The sequence below is a fragment of the Pelophylax lessonae genome, assembly GCF_965119305.1.
Source record: "Pelophylax lessonae genome assembly, chromosome: 9".
NCBI classification, from domain to species: Eukaryota; Metazoa; Chordata; class Amphibia; order Anura; family Ranidae; genus Pelophylax; species Pelophylax lessonae.
This window is the reverse complement of record NC_138776.1, coordinates 263,400,754-263,422,059: the sequence shown is the minus strand read 5'-3', so window position 1 is coordinate 263,422,059 and position 21,306 is coordinate 263,400,754. Positions and strand designations below refer to the sequence as shown.

General features: G+C 46.4%; 1 protein-coding gene across 1 annotated transcript in view; it reads right to left on the bottom strand.

The window, feature by feature from the left end:
- Nucleotides 1-15,433, bottom strand: part of LOC309564430 (uncharacterized protein) — a gene marked incomplete at its 5' end in the record, with an annotated part of 504,148 nt that extends 488,715 nt beyond the window's left edge. Inside the window, 3 exons of the mRNA XM_082269060.1 lie at nucleotides 10,946-11,043; nucleotides 11,160-11,251; nucleotides 15,381-15,433. Coding sequence (XP_082125186.1) covers nucleotides 10,946-11,043; nucleotides 11,160-11,251; nucleotides 15,381-15,433 — 243 coding nt within the window. The remainder of the gene's footprint in view (nucleotides 1-10,945; nucleotides 11,044-11,159; nucleotides 11,252-15,380) is intronic.
- Between the last annotated feature and the right edge of the window lie 5,873 nt (nucleotides 15,434-21,306).

Below are 21,306 nucleotides of genomic sequence, written 5' to 3'. Positions count from 1 at the left end.
GGGATCCCCCTAGATTGGGACTTTATGGGCACAAAGACTAGGATATATGGAAAATTGATATTTTATTAAACAATTATACACAGAATAATGAATTTAAAAAGCTGTGGCAAGCAACAATCAACATCATAGTTTACAAACATACAGTACAGGAACCAGAACCCAACATGTTTCGAAGATTGGACTCTTCTTCCTAAGGGGTGGTTCTGAGTAATGCTCTGTCAATATAGAAAAATGGTTGACAGAGCATTACTCAGAACCACCCCTGAGGAAGAAGAGTCCAATCTTCGAAACATGTTGGGTTCTGGTTCCTGTACTGCATGTTTGTAAACTATGATGTTGATTGTTGCTTGCCACAGCTTTTTAAGTTCATTATTCTGTGTATAATTGTTTAATAAAATATCAATTTTCCATATATCCTAGTCTTTGTGCCTATAAAGTCCCAATCTAGGGGAATCCCCAATCTTGTGTACTTTAAAGGGATGTGGCACTATATATAAGAATTCTGGTCATGAGCAAACCTTTATAGTGGTGGTGTACAGAGCCAAAAAGATTAGAGTTGTGTCCATGTCCCAATATTTATGGACCTGACTGTATATATACCATTTTTATTTCATTTATTTTTTTCTTTTGTGGAAAGAACTAAATTGTGTCTGGAACCAAATGACTTCACTTTTAAGGTATTTGAAGAAGGTTTGTGTATAATTCTGGTCTCAGACTTATCCAAGCAAACATATATCTTGATGGAGTCTGTATTCTTGACAATAAAGTGACATGGAGGTAAACATCCACAAGATTGAAGTTTTTCTCCAAGGCTTAGGTCAAAAGGTTAGGAGAAAAAAGTTTCATGTAAGTTAGAGGGGGAGGGGAATTGGAAGAAAATCAGGAGAGAGGAAGGAGGTGAAAGGACTCTGAAGGAGGTTCGGAGACTCTGATGGGAGATTTCTGAAGCTGAAGGTCGGCTCTTCAAACGTGACATCGTAGGCAACGGACATTGAAAGTTTTGGTAAAGTATACATTTCTAATTCTCTAGAAGCAATTTACTTGCTATATACATCTGACTGAACCGTTAGATTATCTTCATGGCATCAAGATCTGAATTTAGATCATTCTAACCAGTGGCAGCGGGTGCTCAAATTGTTTTTTTTTTGGGGGGGCAAACAGAAAAATGTAAAAATGTAATAGGCAAAAAAACGCGGTAAAAAAATTGGGTGGCTTTGAGGTCACAGAAGGGTGAAAGGGGCCTTCAGTAATGAAGGTAGAGAGCCCGGATAAGTCTTCATAGTCACCCCTGGGAATAATCCACATTTTGTCATCTTATCTTCCAATCAAAAACGTAAATGTATTTTATGTGATAGACCGGAACATCATTGTGAAGTGGAAGGAAAATGATCAATGGCTGCATATGGAGATGAGGAATGTATAGATATGGGGGGGAGGGGAAATGATAAATGGCTGCATATGGAGATGAGGGATGCATAGATATGGGGGGGGAGGGGAAATGATAAATGGCTGCATATGGAGATGAGGGATGTATAGATATGGGGGGGGGGAATGATAAATGGCTGCATATGGAGATGAGGGATGTATAGATATGGGGGGAGGGGAAATGATAAATGGCTGCATATGGAGATGAGGAATGTATAGATATGGGGGGGAGGGGAAATGATAAATGGCTGCATATGGAGATGAGGGATGCATAGATATGGGGGGGAGGGGAAATGATAAATGGCTGCATATGGAGATGAGGGATGTATAGATATGGGGGGGGGGAATGATAAATGGCTGCATATGGAGATGAGGGATGTATAGATATGGGGGGAGGGGAAATGATAAATGGCTGCATATGGAGATGAGGAATGTATAGATATGGGGGGGAGGGGAAATGATAAATGGCTGCATATGGAGATGAGGGATGCATAGATATGGGGGGGAGGGGAAATGATAAATGGCTGCATATGGAGATGAGGGATGTATAGATATGGGGGGGAGGGGAAATGATAAATGGCTGCATATGGAGATGAGGGATGTATAGATATGGGGGGAGGGGAAATGATAAATGGCTGCATATGGAGATGAGGGATGTATAGATATGGAGGGGGGGGGGTGATAAATGGCCGCATATGGAGATGAGGGATGTATAGATATGGGGGGAGGGGAAATGATAAATGGCCGCATATGGAGATGAGGGATGTGTAGATATGGGGGGGGGGGTGATAAATGGCTGCATATGGAGATGAGGGATGTATAGATATGGGGGGAGGGGAGGGGAAATGATAAATGGCCACATATGGAGATGAGGGATGTATAGATATGGGGGGGGGTGATAAATGGCTGCATATGGAGATGAGGGATGTATAGATATGGGGGGGAGGGGAAATGATAAATGGCTGCATATGGAGATGAGGGATGTATAGATATGGGGGGGGGGAATGATAAATGGCTGCATATGGAGATGAGGGATGTATAGATATGGGGGGGAGGGGAAATGATAAATGGTTGCATATGGAGATGAGGGATGTATAGATATGGGGGGGAAGGGAAATGATAAATGGCTGCATATGGAGATGAGGGATGTATAGATATGGGGGGAATTATAAATGGTTGCATATGGAGATGAGGGATGTATAGATATGGGGGGGGGGGAGGGGTGTTATTTATATGAAGATAAGGGAGTGCAGTAAGGGAAGTATGGAGATTGGGAGGAATATAGATATATATCTCTATATCACTAAGAGGTTAAGGAGTTATATATTGCAATGAGGGGGTGCAGTGAGGGGTAATGCATGGAGGGAGCAGTAAGATTAATGTATGACAATAGGGGGGGGAGGGAAGAGCAGGGGTTAATGATGTACACAGATTGGGGGGGGGGGCAATAAGTGGTAATTCAGGGAGATGGAGGTAAGGGGTTAATGTATAGAGAGGTGCAGTAAAGGGTTAATATACACAGATGGGGGGAGGGGGTGCAATATGTGGTAATTCATGGATTTGGGGTGTGAGTAAGGGGTTAATGCATAGAGGGGGGGTTTCGGGGGTTGGGTTTGGCCCCCTTAGTTCCAGTGAAGGGAACTCTTAGGGCGACATTTTGGCCAATTTCATGCTCCCAACTTTGTGGGAGGAGTTTGGGGATGGCCCCTCCCTGCTCCAACATGACCGCCCACCACAAAGCAAGGTCCATAAAGACATGGACTTAGCATGGGGGGTGGAAAATGAACTCCAAGTGCAATCATTTACATTATAATAGTAAGTAAAAGAAATAAAATGAAGTGTAACAATCTAACAAATAAAACTTGTAAAGTTCTCTCCTGGTGTGAATCTTCCACATTAAATAGTGTGGGAAATATCTGTAGAGGTTCCACCATCCCTGCTAAGCTGTGAAGAAATCCCCGATCTCTGGAAGGGGATCTGTATGGAGATCTCTAGAAGAGGAGTTTATGTTTTCAGGTTGATGAGTTTTATGTGCAGTTCCATATTACAGAGACGGCCATTGTACTAAGATTTCCATACATTAGAGGGTTCCACCATTACTGACCGATTGATTTTTGTGGTGTGGGAACTCCTAATAGTGCTGAGCAGAAAGATTTTTACTGACACTTTTTATTTTTACCAGTAGTTTATTGTAAATAGTAGTGTGGTGATTCCCTATTATACTAAAGATCGGCATGTGCCATTAACATATTAAACATCAGTTGTGCCCAACCAGGCCAGCCCCTCCCCCCATGGACAAAGTGCCTGGTTGCTGAGTTCATCTCCTCATCCCTGCACCCAGTGCACTCATGGGCATTGATAGGCAGCACTGTTGGGCACTGAGTGGCAGCACTGATAGGGACTGATTGGCAGCACTGATAGGTGGCACTTATTGGCATCACTGATGAGTACTGATATGCGGCACTGATTGGCAGCCCTCCTGGGCACTAATAGGCAGCATTGGTGGGCACTGATAGGCAGCACTGATAAATGTCACTGATGGGCACTGATGAGGCATCACTGATGAGTACTGATAGGCGGCACTGATTGGCAGCCCTCCTGGGCACTAATGAGGCGGCACTGGTGGGCACTGATAGGTGGTACTTATGGGCACTGATGAGGTGGCTGATAGGTGGTACTGATGGGCACTAATGAGGCGGCACTCGTGGGCACTGATAGGTGATACTGATGGGCACTAGTGATGTCGCGAACCTAAAATTTGCCATTCGCAAACGGCGAACGCGAACCGCGGCAAATGTTCGCGAACCGCCATAGACTTCAATAGGCAGGCGAATTTTAAAACCCACAGGGACTCTTTCTGGCCACAATAGTGATGGAAAAGTTGTTTCAAGGGGATTAACACCTGGACTGTGGCATGCCGGAGGGGGATCCATGGCAAAACTCCCATGGAAAATTACGTAGTTGACGCAGAGTCGGGTTTTAATCCATTTAGGGCATAAATCACCTAACATTCCTAAATTGTTTGGAATAACGTGCTTTAAAACATCCAGTGTGTGTATACGAACAGGTATGATGTTGTATCAATCAGGTAGTGTAAGGGTTACACCCGCTTCACAGTGACAGACCAAACTCTGACAGACAAAACTCCCCACTCCCCATTGTCATGGACATGCAATAATAATGTCTGGTAGTTTACCTGTTCCTCATCCTCATGTCTGCATTAAGGGCCAGACTCTTCCTTCTGGCTGCTTTTATCATCTCTCTTCCCTGTTTGGCTCCACCCCAGGCCATTCCAGGAAGTCTATATTAACCAGTGCACTGCAGGTCAGCTTTGCTGTTCCCTGTTGCTAGTTTCCTGTTTGCTTTATCTACTGTTCTGTGTACCGACTTTGGCTTGTCTCTGACTATTCCTGTTTGGCTGTTACCCTGACCTTTGGCCTGTCCCGTGGTTACCCTTGTCTGCCTGTTACCCCGACCTCGGCTTACCCATCACCATTCCGTGTGTCCTGAGTGGCTGCTTCCCTTCTCTCCCTACGGAGCGTGACCTGGGGGACCCCAAGGGCCGCGACCTGGGCCCAGCTTCAGCCAAGTCCATCCTCACCACTAGAGGCTCTGGTGAACACCTGCTGGGTCTTAGACTCCGTGCCCTGGGGAATCTTGGGCTCATGTTCCGGTCCATCCGCAGCAGTCTGCTATCGGGTTCACTACCTTGCGCTGCGCCCCTGCCTCCAACAGGGTGCAGTTGTCACCTGGCCACAGGTGACCTGACACCCATTTAACTGTCAGTCAGTCCATTTGCACAACCGCAAACTCCCCATTTGCACAAGGTTGGATACCAAGCTAGCCATGTCCCGTTCCTTGTCCTCACTGATGTCATTGAAGGTCTCTTCCTCCACCCAGCCACGTACAACACCAAGGGTCCCCGAAAGGTGACAACAAGCCCCCTGGGACGCCTGCTGTGGTTGGTCTTCCACCTCCTCAAAGCCACCTTCCTCCTCTGACTTCTCTTTATCAGACTCACAGGTGCAGCAATCGACAACGACAATTTTGCTTCTGGTGGCGATGGGGACCACAACTCTTCCTCTTCATGCTCATCTACGGCCTGATCCAGTACTCTTCGCAGGGCACGCTCCAGAAAAAACGCATATGGGATGAGGTCGATGATGTTGCCTTGGGTTTGACTGACCAGGTTTGTCACCTCCGCAAAAGGACGCATGAGCCTACAGCCATTGTGCATGAGCATTCAGTAACACGACCAAAAAATACCCAGCTCTGCAGAGGCTGTCCTCTTTTTTTTTAAATTAAAGAAAATTAATGTTTTTTCTATGAAAAATTATCCCGCGGATCGCTTTTGGTCTGTTCACAATGAAGCAACGACCTTATCATCTGGGGTGTGCCAACACACTCCTAGAGGTGATCGCTTCATTGTGATACGCAAGCCCCTTCACCACAACAAGGTAACGATCACGAAGGGGAATTGACACATGTATGTGCCTTTTTTTTGTTTTTTTGCAGCCACAGTGTAGCACCAGAAGCCAGAAAAATTAGGCATGTACACATGCATGAAAAAGTAGGTACTGTAGCAGCGGCTGGAAAAATTGAGGTTTTCAAGGCAGAAGGTGCACTAAAACATTGCGGCTTGAACCGTAGTTGGTGGCGGAGACGTCACGTAAGTCATCCGACATGCAGAGATTAAATACAGCAGCGTGTGGACCATTTTTAGCCCAAGGCATCTCATCTGGCCTTTTTTAGTCAAATGCATCCCCCACTGTCAGTCCCTTCGGGATCCATGCCTCATTCATCTTAATAAAGGTGAGGTAATCTAGACTTTTTTGACCTAGGCGACTTCTCTTCTCAGTGACAATACCTCCTGCTGCGCTGAAGGTCCTTTCTGACAGGACACTTAAGGCGGGGCAGGCCAGAAGTTCAATGGCAAATTGGGATAGCTCAGGCCACAGGTCAAGCCTGCATACCCAGTAGTCAAGGGGTTCATCGCTCCTCAGAGTGTCGATATCTGCAGTTAAGGCAAGGTAGTCTGCTATCTGTCGGTCGAGTCGTTCTCTGAGGGCGGACCCCGAAGGGCTGTGGCGATGCGTAGGACTAAAAAAGCTCTGCATGTCCTCCATCAACAAGACGTCTGTAAAGCAACCTGTCCTTGCCGGCGTGGTTGTGGTAGGAGGAGGATTACTTTCACCTCTTCCCCTGTTAGATTCCCATTGTGCTGTGACATCACCCTTTTACGCTGTGTAAAGAATACTTTTTAACTTATTTTGTAGCTGCTGCATCCTTTGTGACTGCCGGTAATTCGGTAACATATCAGACACTTTCTGCTTATACCGGGGGTCTAGTAGCGTGGCCACCCAGTACAGGTCGTTCTCCTTCAGCCTTTTTATACGAGGGTCCCTCAACAGGCATGACAGCATGAAAGACCCTATTTGCACAAGGTTGGATGCCGAGCTACTCATGTCCAATTCCTCGTCCTCACTGATGTCATTGAAGGTGTGTTCTTCCCCCCAGGCACGTACAACACCACGGGTACCAGATAGGTGACAACGAGCACCCTGGGATGCCTGCTGTGGTTGGTGTTCCTCCTCCTCAAAGCCACATTCCTCCTCCGACTCCTCTTCCAGCTTTGCTGCAGGTCCAGCAAGCGATGGTAAGGCTGTTTCTGGTGGTGATGGGGACCACAACTCTTCCTCTTCACGCTCATCTACGGCTTGATCCAGCACTCTTCGCAGGGCATGCTCCAGGAAGAAAACATATGGGATGATGTCGCTGATGGTGCCTTCGGTGCGACTGACTAGGTTTGTCACCTCCTCAAAAGGACGCATGAGCCTACAGGCATTGCGCATGAGCGTCCAGTAACGTGGCAAAAAAATACCCAGCTCCGCAGAGGCTGTCCTAGCACCCCGGTCATACAAATACTTGTTGACCGCTTTTTCTTGTTGGAGCAGGCGGTCGAACATTAGCAGTGTTGAACTCCAATGTGTCGGGTTGTCGCAAATCAAGCGCCTCACTGGCATGTTGTTTCGCCGCTGAATATCTGAAAAGTGCGCCGTGGCCGTGTAGGAATGCCTGAAATGGCCACACACCTTCCTGGCCTGCTTGAGGAAGTCCTGTAAGCCTGGGTACTTCTGCACAAAGCGTTGTACAATCAGATTCAACACATGTGCCATGCACGGCACATGTGTCAACTTGCCCAAATTCAATGCCGCCAACAAATTGCTTCCGTTGTCACACACCACTTTGCCGATCTCCAGTTGGTGCGGGGTCAGCCACTGATCCACCTGTGCATTCAGGGCGGACAGTAGTGCTGGTCCGGTGTGACTCTCTGCTTTCAGGCAAGTCAACCCCAAAACAGCGTGACACTGTCGTATCCGGCATGTGGAATAGCCCCTGGGGAGCTGGGGGGGTGCAGTTGGTGTGGAGCAAGACGCAACAGCAGAAGAGGACTCAGCCGAGGAGGTTAGCAAAGAGGATGGAGTAGAGGAGGTGGCAGCAGGCCTGCCTGCAAGTCGTGGCGGTGTCACCAACTCCTCTGCAGCAGAGCCACGCATTCCATGCTTGGCAGCCGCCAGCAGGTTTACCCAATGCGCAGTGTAAGTGATATACCTGCCCTGACCGTGCTTTGCAGACCAGCTATCAGTGGTCAGATGGACCCTTGCCCCAACACTGTGTGCCAGACATGACAAGACTTCCTTTTCCACAATAGAGTACAGGTTGGGGATTGCCTTTTGTGAAAAAAAATTTCGGCCGGGTACCTTCCACTGCGGTGTCCCAATAGCGACAAATTTTTTGAAGGCCTCAGACTCCACCAGCTTGTATGGTAAAAGCTGGCGGGCTAAGAGTTCCGACCAGCCAGCTGTCAGACGCCGGGCAAGGGGGTGACTCTGTGACATTGGCTTCTTACGCTCAAACATTTCCTTGACAGACACCTGACTGTGGGCAGATGAGCAGGAACTACTGAAGGTGAGAGGCGGAGGGGCAGGTTGTTGATAGGGGGTAAGGAGGACAGCAGTGGTTGACGTGGCTGAAGATGCTGGACCAGGAGGAGGATGGTGGCTTTGAGTTTGTGTGCTGCTTTTACTCATGTGTTGATCCCATAGGCGTTTGTGATGTGAGATCATGTGCCTTCGCAAAGCAGTTGTACCTAGGTGGGTGTTGGACTTCCCATGACTCAGTTTCTTTTGGCACAGGTTACAAATGGCATCGCTGTTATCAGAGGCAGACACACAAAAACAATGTCACACTGCTGAGCTTTGCAATGACGGCATTCTGGTGGTGGCAACAGCTTGCGTTGATTGGCGTGCTGTCTGGCAGACCCCGGGTGCCGATACATGCTGTCTGACTGTGCCACTAGCTCCTTGCGATGACCTCCCCCTGCTTCCAACTCGTCTCCTCCTCCTCTCTGTCTCCCCATCTGAACTTTCCCCTTCTTCTTCTGCTCTTCAAGCAGGCACCCAGGCGACATCCACGGACACATCGTCATCATCAATGGATGATGTCAATGGAATATATTTGTCCTCTCTGATGAAGGCTGCTCTTTAATTAAGGGTGGCAATACTAAAGAGACCTCATGTTGAGTTTGGGGGAGCTCTAAAATATTGGTGGAAAGTATTGCTGATGTAGGGCCATAGCTTTACCAATGCTAACCCCCCTCATCCAACCTACTTATCCTCTTCTGCCTCTCTCTAGGTTTCTTTTACTTCCCTCTCTCTTTCCACTACTTATTTGCTTTACTACTTCCTTCTTCTTCTATACGTAATGCGAAACTGGAACGGACAACTCCGAGTACTTTCTAGTCCTGCATAACTCCTCCCATTAGAGGAATTGTAGAACACCTCTTATTCTACAACCGATGTAGATCTCAAACAAATGACTGAATTGTCTTCAATGTTGTAATACACTGTCTCAGCATATGTTCTATAAGGAATGTTACTGTTTATTATGCCTGGAAGTTGTCTTTTATGTAAATAAAAGAAGTAAAAAAAAAAAAGAGATCTGACATGGATCAATGATACAACCTTACCCAACCAAACATCACTAAGTAATAATGCTATAGAAATGAGGACAATTTTATTGTTTGGAATATGACGTTAGATTGAGGCTTGGAGATGGACCTTTCATATGGTGTACAGTATCTCCTCCTCATTTGTTTGGAACGGGACGTTCACTATTGAGGAATGGAGATGGACCTTTCATATGGTGTACAGTATCTCCTCCTCATTTGTTGGAACATGATGTTATATTGAAGAATGGTGATGAACCTTTAATTTGGTGTACAGCATCTCCTCCCCGTTTGTCTGGAAAATGACTTTATATTGAGGAATGGAGATGGACCTTTCATATGGTGTACAGTATCTCCTCCTCATTTGTTTGGAACATGACGTTATATTGAGGAATGGAGATAGACCTTTCATATGATGTACAGTATCTCCTCCTCATTTGTCTGTAACATAAATGTTATATTGAGGAATGGAGACGTGGGAAGGTTAAAAAAAAAAAAAAAAGTATTTTTCGGGAGTCATATGTTGGTCAAGCATTTTAAAGTTTAAAAAGAGATCTGTCGTGGAACTGGGTGCAATCACAACACCAAACTTTGACAACTAACCGGATCAATGATACCACCCAACCAAACATCACTAAGTAAGCTTTAAACCATTCTTGTATAATTACCCGAGCTGATATCTGGAGACGTTTCTTCCTTTCTAACTGCGTCCATCATCCCAACCTCCTCTGTAAACTGCCGATCCCCCCTCACATACGGGATGGTGTGATCTTCCTGTGTGGAATCCCAGGAATACAGAGGATGGGGACATCTCTCTGGTGGATTTCTGTAGCTGGATGACTCCACCATGGTGTCCTGGTACTGCTTCCTGTGTCCTTTTCGAAACTCTGCCTCCTCCACCACATAATCTCCATCATCATCCTCTTTTATCTCTTCTTTATTGTTGGCCTGTGTGGAATCTCGGGAATACAGAGGACGGGGACATCTCTCTGGTGGGTTCCCATTACTGGATCCATCTGTAGGAAATACACACACTGACTGAATACATTGTTTCTATGTGTTTATCAGATGATGGGGGATCTAGGTGGAGCCTCCGTACTTCTTTCTCCTTTACAATAAAGTCTCCTCCTACCGGCTGATGTGAGGAGCGGCTGATTCTCCATCATGGCGTCCTTGCAGAAATGGGTCTACAAATCCTCAAACATAAATCCATATACCCAAACAGTGTTTGTATTTAGTGGCCATCACTCACCTGTGTTGATGTCTGGAGAAGATTCCTCCTCTTTAACTTTGTCCATGATCCCAACCTCTTCCCTGAACTGCTGATCCCCCCTCACATACGTCTCTTCTTCTTCTTTAACCTCATCTTTTATATCTATCAGATTTTCATTCTAAACAAACAAAATAGCAGGGAATGGTTTCTTTAAAATGTGAGCATAAATAACCTTATACCTAAAAGTGGAATATTTTTTCATACAGTCAGGTCACTTTTATGATTTAATCTTCAACTACCTGATGATGATGAGGGATGGTGTGATCTTCCTGTGTGGAATCCTGGGAATACAGAGGACGGGGACATCTCTTTGGTGGGTTCCCATTACTGGATCCATCTGTATGAAACACACACACTGACTGAATACATTGTTTCTATGTGTTTATCAGATGATGGGGGATCTAGGTGGACCCTCCGTACTGCTCTCTCCTTTACAATAAAATCTCCTCTTACCCGGTGATGTGAGGGGCGGCTGATTCTCCATCATGACATCCTTGTAGAGATCCTTGTGTCCTTCTAAAAATCTTCTGAGAATCAGGCCAGATCTGTGTTTTATTAATAGAGAATTAATAGAAAATTAATAGAGTGATGTCATGTGATCTCTCAGAATCCTCCTCACCTCTCCGGTCAGGTATGTGTTTTATTAATAGGGATAAGGCAGGAGGTTCAACAATACATTGAGAAAATTACAGGTGTAGATATTACTAATGATCCGTAGGTTTGCTTATTTCACAAAACTGGTAAATCAAAAAAACTGTATAAAAGCACAATAGTCCCAACTTAATGAACGCAGCAAAGGGGACAATTCCAAAAAATTGTCTAAAACTTAAAAAGTCTTACAATTAGAGATTGGTATAAAAGAGTTGAATATACAATATGGAATACATGGGAAGCAGACAGGAAGACAAGATGGAGAGTTTTTCAAACAAGTGGGTTAAGTGAGCAGAGTTCAAGAAGACGAGTAAATATTTAGAAATCTGGACGGATTAGAGTAGGAGGGTGGAATATGGGTAGATTAAGAAGAAAGGGAGGTGGTAAAATACACGACTAGAATAGTATTATGGAGTGGGAGGGATCTGGGGAGAAGGATTTCTTGGGTAAGGGTTTTAGTAAAATTTTGATTTAAATAAAAAAAAAAGGGGTTAACATTTGACCTCCCAGAATCCTCCTCACCTCTCCGGTCAGGTCTGTGTTTTATTAATAGAGATAAGAGTGATGTCATGTGACTTCCCAGAATCCTCCTCACCTCTCTGGTCAGGTCTGTGTTTTATTAAAGCAGAGTTCCGGCCTCGGGGGTGAAATTTAGATAAAAGTAACCCCGGGACAGTCAGGGCTAGTACATTCCATAATGTATAGCCTCTGAACTGTCCCGGGTCGCACTTACATTTTAGAAGAAATACTTACCTTGAAAATTTCTTCTCCAGTGCTGCCATCTCAGGTGTGGGCAGCTGAAGCCAGCGCGTCTTCTTCTGCATCCTCTTCGGTGACGTCGGAGTTCCAGATTGCCCTGCACCGGCCCCGCTTGTCAGTTCCGGTGCAGGCGCGGCATCCCTGCACAGCTTCTGGGCATGCCCAGAAGCTATTTAGCAGAGAATGCCGTGCCTGCACCGGAACTGATGAGCAGGGCTGGTGCTGGCGCATTGATTCCTGGGAGCGATGACGTTCAGCTTCCAGGAGTCATCGCAAGCCGGACGAGACGGCGCGGGCCGTAGCCACAGAGGGAGGAAGTGGAAGAAAGGTGAGTATATTTTCTTCTATAACAAGGTAAGTAAACAAAAAAAAAAAAAAATTGGGAGCATCCATTTGTTTTTCAGGTAACACTCAGCAAGCGGATGGCCCAAAATCGATTTTGTCAATTTTGAGGCATGAAACCCTGCTTTAATAGAGATAAGAGTGATGTCATGTGACCTCCCAGAATCCTCCTCACCTCTCTGGTCAGGTCTGTGCTTTATTAATAGAGATAAGAGTGATGTCATGTGACCTCCCAGAATCCTCCTCACCTCTCCGGTCAGGTCTGTGCTTTATTAATAGAGATAAGAGTGATGTCATGTGACCTCCCAGAATCCTCCTCACCTCTCTGGTCAGATCTGTGTTTTATTAAAGGGTAACTCCACTTTCGTGGGGATAAAAAAAATCAGCAAATAAAGAAAAAACAATATAGTGTATACAATTGTGACACAAATCATATTGTAATTGAATGTTATTAAAATGACCTTTCCTTTTTAATCTGCAGCGGTTGTAATTTTCTAAAAAATGCAATATGGCCGCCTGGAGCTGCTCTGTACACACAATGTGTACAGACCACACCCCCAGAAACATAATTCCCTGTTTGTGTGATTGGCTCGCTGATTTTCCCAGAAGTCTGCCTAAGATACAAGTCAGATTTCTGGCATCCCCTGCAACAAAAATGTCATTTTTGGTGAGATACTCCCAATGGGAACACGTCGAAAGGGATGCAGGCCCAGCAGCTTTCCCCATTAGAGCCCTGCAGCTGCCACAGCTGACAGATAATTATGAAACCACTCCCATTTCACCCACTCAGCACAGAGACCAAATAATGATTTCTTCAGAATAACAAAAGGTAGGAATCTGCAATACAGTTTGTTAAAATCCCTGCAAGGTACAGAGATCACCCAGAGGGCAATGGTTTTTTCTCAACAAAAGTGGAGTTACGCTTTAATAGAGATAAGAGTGATGTCATGTGACCAGCGAGAGAAAGCAAGGTGGCAGCATTGGGTCTGGGTGAAGAGTGGGGGACAGAAGTGTCAAATATGGGGTTTGAGGAGTGGAGATCTGCAATGTTGAATAAAGAAACAGGGAGTGGGGGACAACAGTGTCCGTGGGGGTTGTTGAATATAGGTGAGCAGTGTGGGAAGGGGGGTGTGGAGAGGGGAACAACAGTGTTAGATGGGGGGTGAGGAGAGGGGAACAAAAGGGTTAGATTGGGAGTAAGGAATGGGGGACAGCAGTGTTAGATGGGGGGTGAGGAACAGGGGACAGCGATGTTAGTTGAAGGGTGAGCAGTGGGGCACAGCGGTGATAAATGAGGGGTGAGAAGGGGGGACAGCAGTGTGGGACACTGGTGTTAGATGGGGGGTGAGGAATGGGGAACAGCAGTATTAGATGGGAGGGGAGTGAGGAATGGTGGACAGCAGTGTTAGATGAAAGGTGAGGAGGGGGACAGCAGTGTTAGATGAAAGGTGAGGAGGGGGGACAGCAGTGTTAGATGGGGGGTGAGGAGGGGGGACAGCAGTGTTAGATGGGGGGTGAGGAGGGGGGACAGCAGTGTTAGATGGGGGGTGAGGAGGGGGGACAGCAGTGTTAGATGGGGGGTGAGGAGTGAGGACAGCAGTGTTAGATGGGGGGTGAGGAGTGAGGACAGCAGTGTTAGATGGGGGGTGAGGAGTGGGGACAGCGGTGTAAGATGGGGGGTGAGGAGTGGGGACAGTGGTGTTGGATGGGGGGGTGAGGAGCGGGGGACAGTGGTGTTAGATGGGGGTGAGGAGTGGGGGACAGCGGTGTTAGATGGGGGGTGAGAAGCGGGGGACAGCAGTGTTAGATGGGGAGTGAGAAGCAGGGGACAGCGGTGTTAGATGGGGGGTAAGGAGCGGGGACAGCGGTGTTAGATGGGGGGGTGAGGAGTGGGGACAGCGGTGTTAGATGGGGGGGTGAGGAGTAGGGACAGCAGTGTTAGATGGGGGGGTGAGGAGTAGGGACAGCGGTGTTAGATGGGGGGTGAGATGCGTGCAAAGCGGTGTTAGATGGGGGGTGAGGAGTGGGGACAGCAGTGTTAGATGGGGGCAGGTAGCCGTGTCCGGTGTCTTCTGACACATGCAGAGTGTCACAGAATTAGGAGGCTAGACTCCTGGCCACTGTCTGTGTGGAGCAATTCTTTTTGGTAGTCTCATCAACTCAAGCCATCTGTCTTTCACACAGCAACCCATTGTCTGCTGTGGGAATTTGTTACACTTTAATGCTGTCTATTGTTCTTTGGGATCTCGATGCCGGTGTGTCTGGCCTGGAATGAGATTCCTGATTGTTCAGGTGGTTGATCGTGTCATCTATTGTTTGCCTGCTAGCATTCTGTGCATTCTGCCTAGGCTGATTTAAGTGCTCAGTTAATTGGCTACCTCGTTATCGTAACTATTGTGTGATATTTTGTGTAAATATTTGACTGGCCAATGACATACTTCTCAAATGTATAAAAGTCTGTGAGTTCATGATTAGGGTATAACTGATGCCCACTCTTGGTCTTAAATTAACCCACACCCATTCTCTTAATTCTAAACAAAATGCTACTGACAACCGACTTGGAGAAAATTGTGGCCTGGTAGGCCATTTTATTAACAAATACCAAAATAAACATTTTAAACAGGAAACCATAAATACTCCAGTATCACATAAGGAAAAAGGGGTTGTTGGTCTTGGAAGGCACCAAAAAGTCCAATTAAAATGGTATCAGTATCCAAAAATCTAACGGTCCCCAGCCGCGCAACACCAGCTCGGGAACAAACACACTTCACCACTGATACCTCTTTGTTACCACTTCCCGGTTAATCCCCTACTAACCGGGATACACTAGAGGGCTCCATACCTTAGATGGGTCACCCTATGCACTGACCAAAAAAATCTGTTAACGCCTCCAAAGACCCCCAACCGCCAGTGCAAAACAACATTCCATAACCACCCACATTCCAACTTGAATCTTCCAGGTCCACATTCCACATCCCGAAACTCGAGGGCGGGAGGGCGGGGATTCTTCTTTCTTCCTCACGATCCCGCGCGGCACTGCTTGATACTTCCAAGCCCCCCCCCCAGTGGTACCATGCAATTGACCCCACCCCACCTTGAACTACCCAATCCCACTCTTGACCACCAGCCACAGCCCACCATTTAACCCTCTCCTCACCGTGTCCCCTGTCCACCCCATCATGAGGCCCTGCGCCTATTTTTTTTTTTTTTGCTCCAGGCCTGTCTTTCTGGTTTGACCCCAAAACTTGTACTGTCGAGTTCTTGGGGTAACTATAGCCAGATTCACGGATCCCGTGTTCCAGATTTCTTAGGAAGCAGTCTTCTTGGCGAAGATACCCAGTCGGGGTGTCCTGTTCCGTCACACAGAGTATAGATGGCACAGACACGGTGGGGTTCCCCGTCATCCAGCATATACAGATCTGAGGGCCCAGTTGGTGTTCAGGCAGATGACGGGATTAGGGGGGGTTCTGCTGAATATTTCCGGAAGGGAGTGTCCAAGTCACCATGAGCTCTGCTTCTAACCCAGAAAAATTGTGGATACCTCAGATCTGTCTGGTGGAGGTGCTGCAGTAGAGCTGGAGAAAGTTTTGCTGTTGGGAAGCGCGCTGTGCGTCCATGCTTTTATGTTTTCACTGGGGGACCAGAAACAGATCCTCAGTGTTATGTGTTCCTCTGTTTCTGTTCCCCCAGTGGCAAAAAGAAAGGACATTTTCTTTAGGTAATTAAAGATTACAAATATAAAATAAGATCTTATTACCTCTTCTGCTGCCACTTCCAGCTACGTCTCCAATCTAATTCTTCCCGACTCACCGCTCACTTCCTGTCTATAACTCATCACTTCCTGTCTGTGCGTTCCATCTGAGGGAAGTCAGGTCACCACCTTGTGGACCATATTGGGATTTTTGTACTTAGCGTATTTACGATGATTGTAGCCGGTGATGTTTTGGTTATTTGCTCTAACAGGTAACTTTTCAGGACTGTCTTTAGGGTGTTCTCCCTTCATCTTCTACCAAACAGTATCAGTATTTCTTGCTAGAAAACAACTTAGAACCCCCAAACATTATACATTTTTTTTTAGCAGAGACCCTAGAGAAAAAAATGGGGATAGTTTAAATTTTTTATTTCACATGGTATTTGCGCAGCGGTTTTGAAAACGCAATTTTTGTGGGGAAAACGCAATTTTTTGGGGGGAAAAAATATACCTTAATTCATTAGAAAAACACATTACCCCTTGTAACATAAATGTAACGGTAGGGTAGTTGTGACTTAGCGAGATATGAAGTGATCTGTAGAAATAGTATAACTGTGGATGTAGTGTCATTTAGAGTTATTAAGAATACAGTATTTAGTATTAGTCATACACATATGTCCTGTTATTAGCATCTGAAAGGGACAGGACCATTCTCTAGGATAGAGTTGACACCTACATGCCAATAAAGTCTCCCATGCAAGTGAACAAAAGTTGTCACCTTCCTGGAGCTTCAAAGAAAACTGCTAGTCATCTTGGCTACAAGGATTCGCAGAGGAGCAGTAAGAGGCTCCAAACAGTCTGCAAGCTTTGAGTGGTATCATCAGATCAAAGGAATGTATTTTTATCTCTCATAATAGGTAAAATAGTGGCAGAGAGATGAAAATAATTCCTTCTTATCGTTCACGTGTTGGGCTACAAGTACATCTAAATCTGTGTCTGTAGCGGGTGTAGAATCCTAGAGAATTGCACAAAACCGTTATATGGCGCCTGATTGCGGCAGGCAAGCAGTGTTTGGTACTGTCGCAATCATGCCGAGGCGCAGGTGTCAGAATTCCTATCCCTGACTCAGCGGTCAGCGCCATTCTGGGCCAATTCAACTCTGGTCAGTTCAGAACACAAAGATGAGATGGGGACACCCCCTGGGGTTGATTGGCCAAGGGCTAAAGTCCAGCCCACATCCATATTCCAATAAATTGGGGAACCTGAGGTATAGACAGTGTTTTTCCATGAAGCCAATTCCAAACTGGGGAGTCCCCACGCGGTTTCCGGTAGCCTTCCAAGGGATAAGCTTCGGTAAAGTTTATTTCTGTTTTTATTTTCATAGCAAATTGCCAATTGTGTGTCTTTTTATCTTTTTTTTGTATTTTTTGTAACTCCTTCTGCTTTGTATATGTTTCTTATGCACTGCCCACTTTCAGGATATTAAATTGTAAAATTAATAAGTGACTTCTGTGTACTAAGCTAGGACTCATATCTCTGGAGAGATTGTTGCATTTTTGTGCCTAATTGCTTGGTCTAAGCTACATGCCAATCTGTATGCAATTGCACTGCGTGTTGGCAGATTGCATGCAGATTGTAAACTAGACAGAGATTTGTGTGTGTGGTGCCCCAGCAGACCAGTCTGCAGACAAAATGTTGGGTGGTGGCAAGCTATCATTTGTGGTGTGTGGGTGTGTGGAAAGTGGGAAGAGTGATTAACACCGGGGGTTCTAGCTTGTAGGATAACTGGAGGAATCCTAGTAGTGTGTGAACATTGCTAGACTGCTCCCCAACCCTTAGACTGCACCAGATTGTATGTAAGATTTGCATCTGCCTGTGTGTGGTCAGCCAGCTGGATTGGAGTGGAGTCTCCCTCTAGTGGTGGCCAAAGGCAGTGGGGGCTGTGAAAGTGTCACAGCCAGTCTTTTTACTCAGTAGGAATTTCCCTTATTCCCTTATACTCCCCAGTCACAAAACCACGTCTCGGTTAGCTAGTCGCCGTTGGTGTGGTCAATCGTGACAACTATGAAAGATCAGGAGTGTCCCATGGCAACCGCTCCACTACATTAAACTCCTCTCTGTGTCTCTGCTGCGTCACAGGCAATTTAACTGTGTCCATGAGCTGCTGTGCTCACTACAATTAGGTATCTCTCAACCGATCCTCTCAAACTCCTCTCCGACAGTCCTCTGCACCAGGCTGGTCACCTCTCTGTAACGTCCGCCACCTCTCCAAGGCGTCTCCGCTCTCGATCAGTCACTCCTCTGTGACATCTGCCACCTCTCCAAGGTGTCTCTGCACTAGGCCACAGCCTCTACTCGCTCTGCTCTCCACAGCGGTTCTCCAGCACATCCACACCGCACGCAGTCCCCGAGGCAAGAGAGCGAACATCCGATTCCGCCCCTTATTTATAGTCTCTCCCATAATCCTACGCGGAACCCGCAGCTCCCTGGGAGGATAGTTCCATCCGGCCCACTTTGCACAGTCTTCATCCTCCACTGGACTAAATATTCCACCATCCAACACGCCACTCTTCAGGAGAACCTCAAAATAAGCAACAAACTTAAAGGAACAGTATATCAGCCTTAACTATGCTGGTAGCGATTACTTCACTTGGCTACATCCTCCCCCCACTTGAATCTCTTTGGTTCCCAAAGATGATGGGAATCCTAAGTGGAAGACTCCATTGAGATATAAAGTACCACAGAATTAAAACTAACAGCAGTTTTTTGTGGAACTAATAGCAGCTAACAAGTGGTCAATAAATGCACCTTCGAACAGCTGACTATACAAATTACTAGAAAGGTTTGAGTCACTCTCACAATAGGCCAACAATAAAGCAGTGGCCAACCTAATAGTGTCAGCGGGTGGAATAACATCATCTTCCTTGGGAATCCCAACAGAAGAGGCAGTTACTTGTGTGGGGCGTTGGGGCTTTACAATTTGTTCTTCGGAACTCTCTCCTAGGGTATCATACGTCAGTCTCTTTGGCGGGTGTATTTTCCTTCGTAGCCTTTATGACACCCCATCTCTTGGTTCAGATTCACTTTCCAACCCTTGAGAGCTACAACTAGGTTGAGACTCCTCACACTTCTCAGAGGGGCCCATTGACTCCTCTGGGTCTTGTACAGTTGAACTCCTGTCTTCCTCCTGAACCCTGCACGTGGCATCCTCCTGAACCCTGCACGTGGCATCCTCCTGAACCCTGTGCATAGTATCTTCCTGTATGTAGAATCGTCCTGCACCCTGCACGTAGCACCAGCATACAGGGGGCACACTGACCCCCAGCATACAGGGGGCACACTGACCGCCAGCACACAGGGCCACTGACCTCCAGCATACAGGGGCACACTGACCACCAGCATACAGGGGCACACTGGCCACCAGCATACTGGGGGCACACTGACCACCAGCATACTGGGGGCACACTGACCACCAGCATACTGGGGGCACACTGACCACCAGCATACAGGGGGGACACTGACCACCAGCATACAGAGGGCACACTGACCACCAGCATACAGGGGGCACACTGACCACCAGCATACAGGGGGCACACTGACCACCAGCATACAGGGGGCACACTGACCACCAGCATACAGGGGGCACACTGACCACCAGCATACAGGGGGCACACTGACCACCAGCATACAGGGGGCACACTGACCACCAGCATTCTGGGGGCACACTGACCACCAGCATACTGGGGGCACACTGACCACCAGCATACTGGGGGCACACTGACCACCAGCATACTGGGGGCACACTGACCACCAGCATACTGGGGGCACACTGACCACCAGCATACAGGGGGCACACTGACCACCAGCATACAGGGGGCACACTGGCCACCAGCATACAGGGGCACACTGACCACCAGCATACAGGGGCACACTGACCACCAATATGCAGGGCTAATGGTTACCTGTCCACAGGGGACATAAATCAAGTAAAACAACCATGCAATTAAAAAAATCTCAAAAGCAGTAAGAGAATCTTGTTAGCTGGTTCCCTCATCTAACGTGCAACAATAAAAAACAAAAAATGCAGCACTGCCCTAAACTTCATCTATAAAATTCTACAAATGGACTTATAATGGTAAAACCTATAAATGAATATCCTGTGCAAATCCACCAATGTATTACAATATAGTAGTGATGGTGTCACCCTCTCTGCAAAAGGTAAGAAATATCGCAGAGCTGCAATGTGCAAATAGTGGTGACCCCCCCATATATAATCATAATAAATAGTACAATTAATGTGCATATTTTACATTTTATTATGATTATATATCGGGTGTTTCACCACTATTTGCACATTGCAGCTCTGCAGTATTTCTTACCTTTTGCAGAGAGGGTGACACCATCACTCCTGCCCGGATTGGATTTGAATTTAGCCGCCCCATCCCCCCCCTCCAAGTTTTTCCTTCATCTTATATTCCAAACATTTGGTAGCCCTATCCCAAAAATTCTAAAAAGTATCTTTATCTTTCTATATTTTTTCTTTTCTATCTCATGGACGAAATTACATATATATCATACAATCATTCCATAAACACATCCCACATACACCGCATAGATCATTTCAAGGAAATATGCTCATAAAATAGTTTACCATTTGTCAAAAAAATAAAAATATGTCCCTGGATTTCATTTTAAAAATCTGGTCACCTTACAATATGGTCTACAAGGTGGTGACCTGACTTCTCTCAGATGGAACACACAGACAGGAAGTGATGAGGAACAGACAGGAAGTGATGTAAGATACTGACAGGAAGTGATGTAGGTCCACAGAGGAAGTGATGTCAGCTATAAATTGGAATTTCAGAGGCGATTCGGGAGGAAGAAGAGAGGAGACGAAGCTGGAAGTGGCAGCAGAGGAGGTAATAAGATATTATTTTCTATTTATAATCTTTAATTACATAAAGAAAATGTCCTCCTTCCATTTTTATGCCGTGGGGAACAGAAACAGAGGAACGCATAACACTGAGAATCAGATTGGAGTCCCCCGTTTAAAACACATAAGTAGGATGAGCAGCAAAACTTCCTCCAGCTCTCCTGTAGCTCCCTCACCAGGCAGAGCCGAGGTACTCATAATCTATCTGGGGAAGAGGCAGAGCT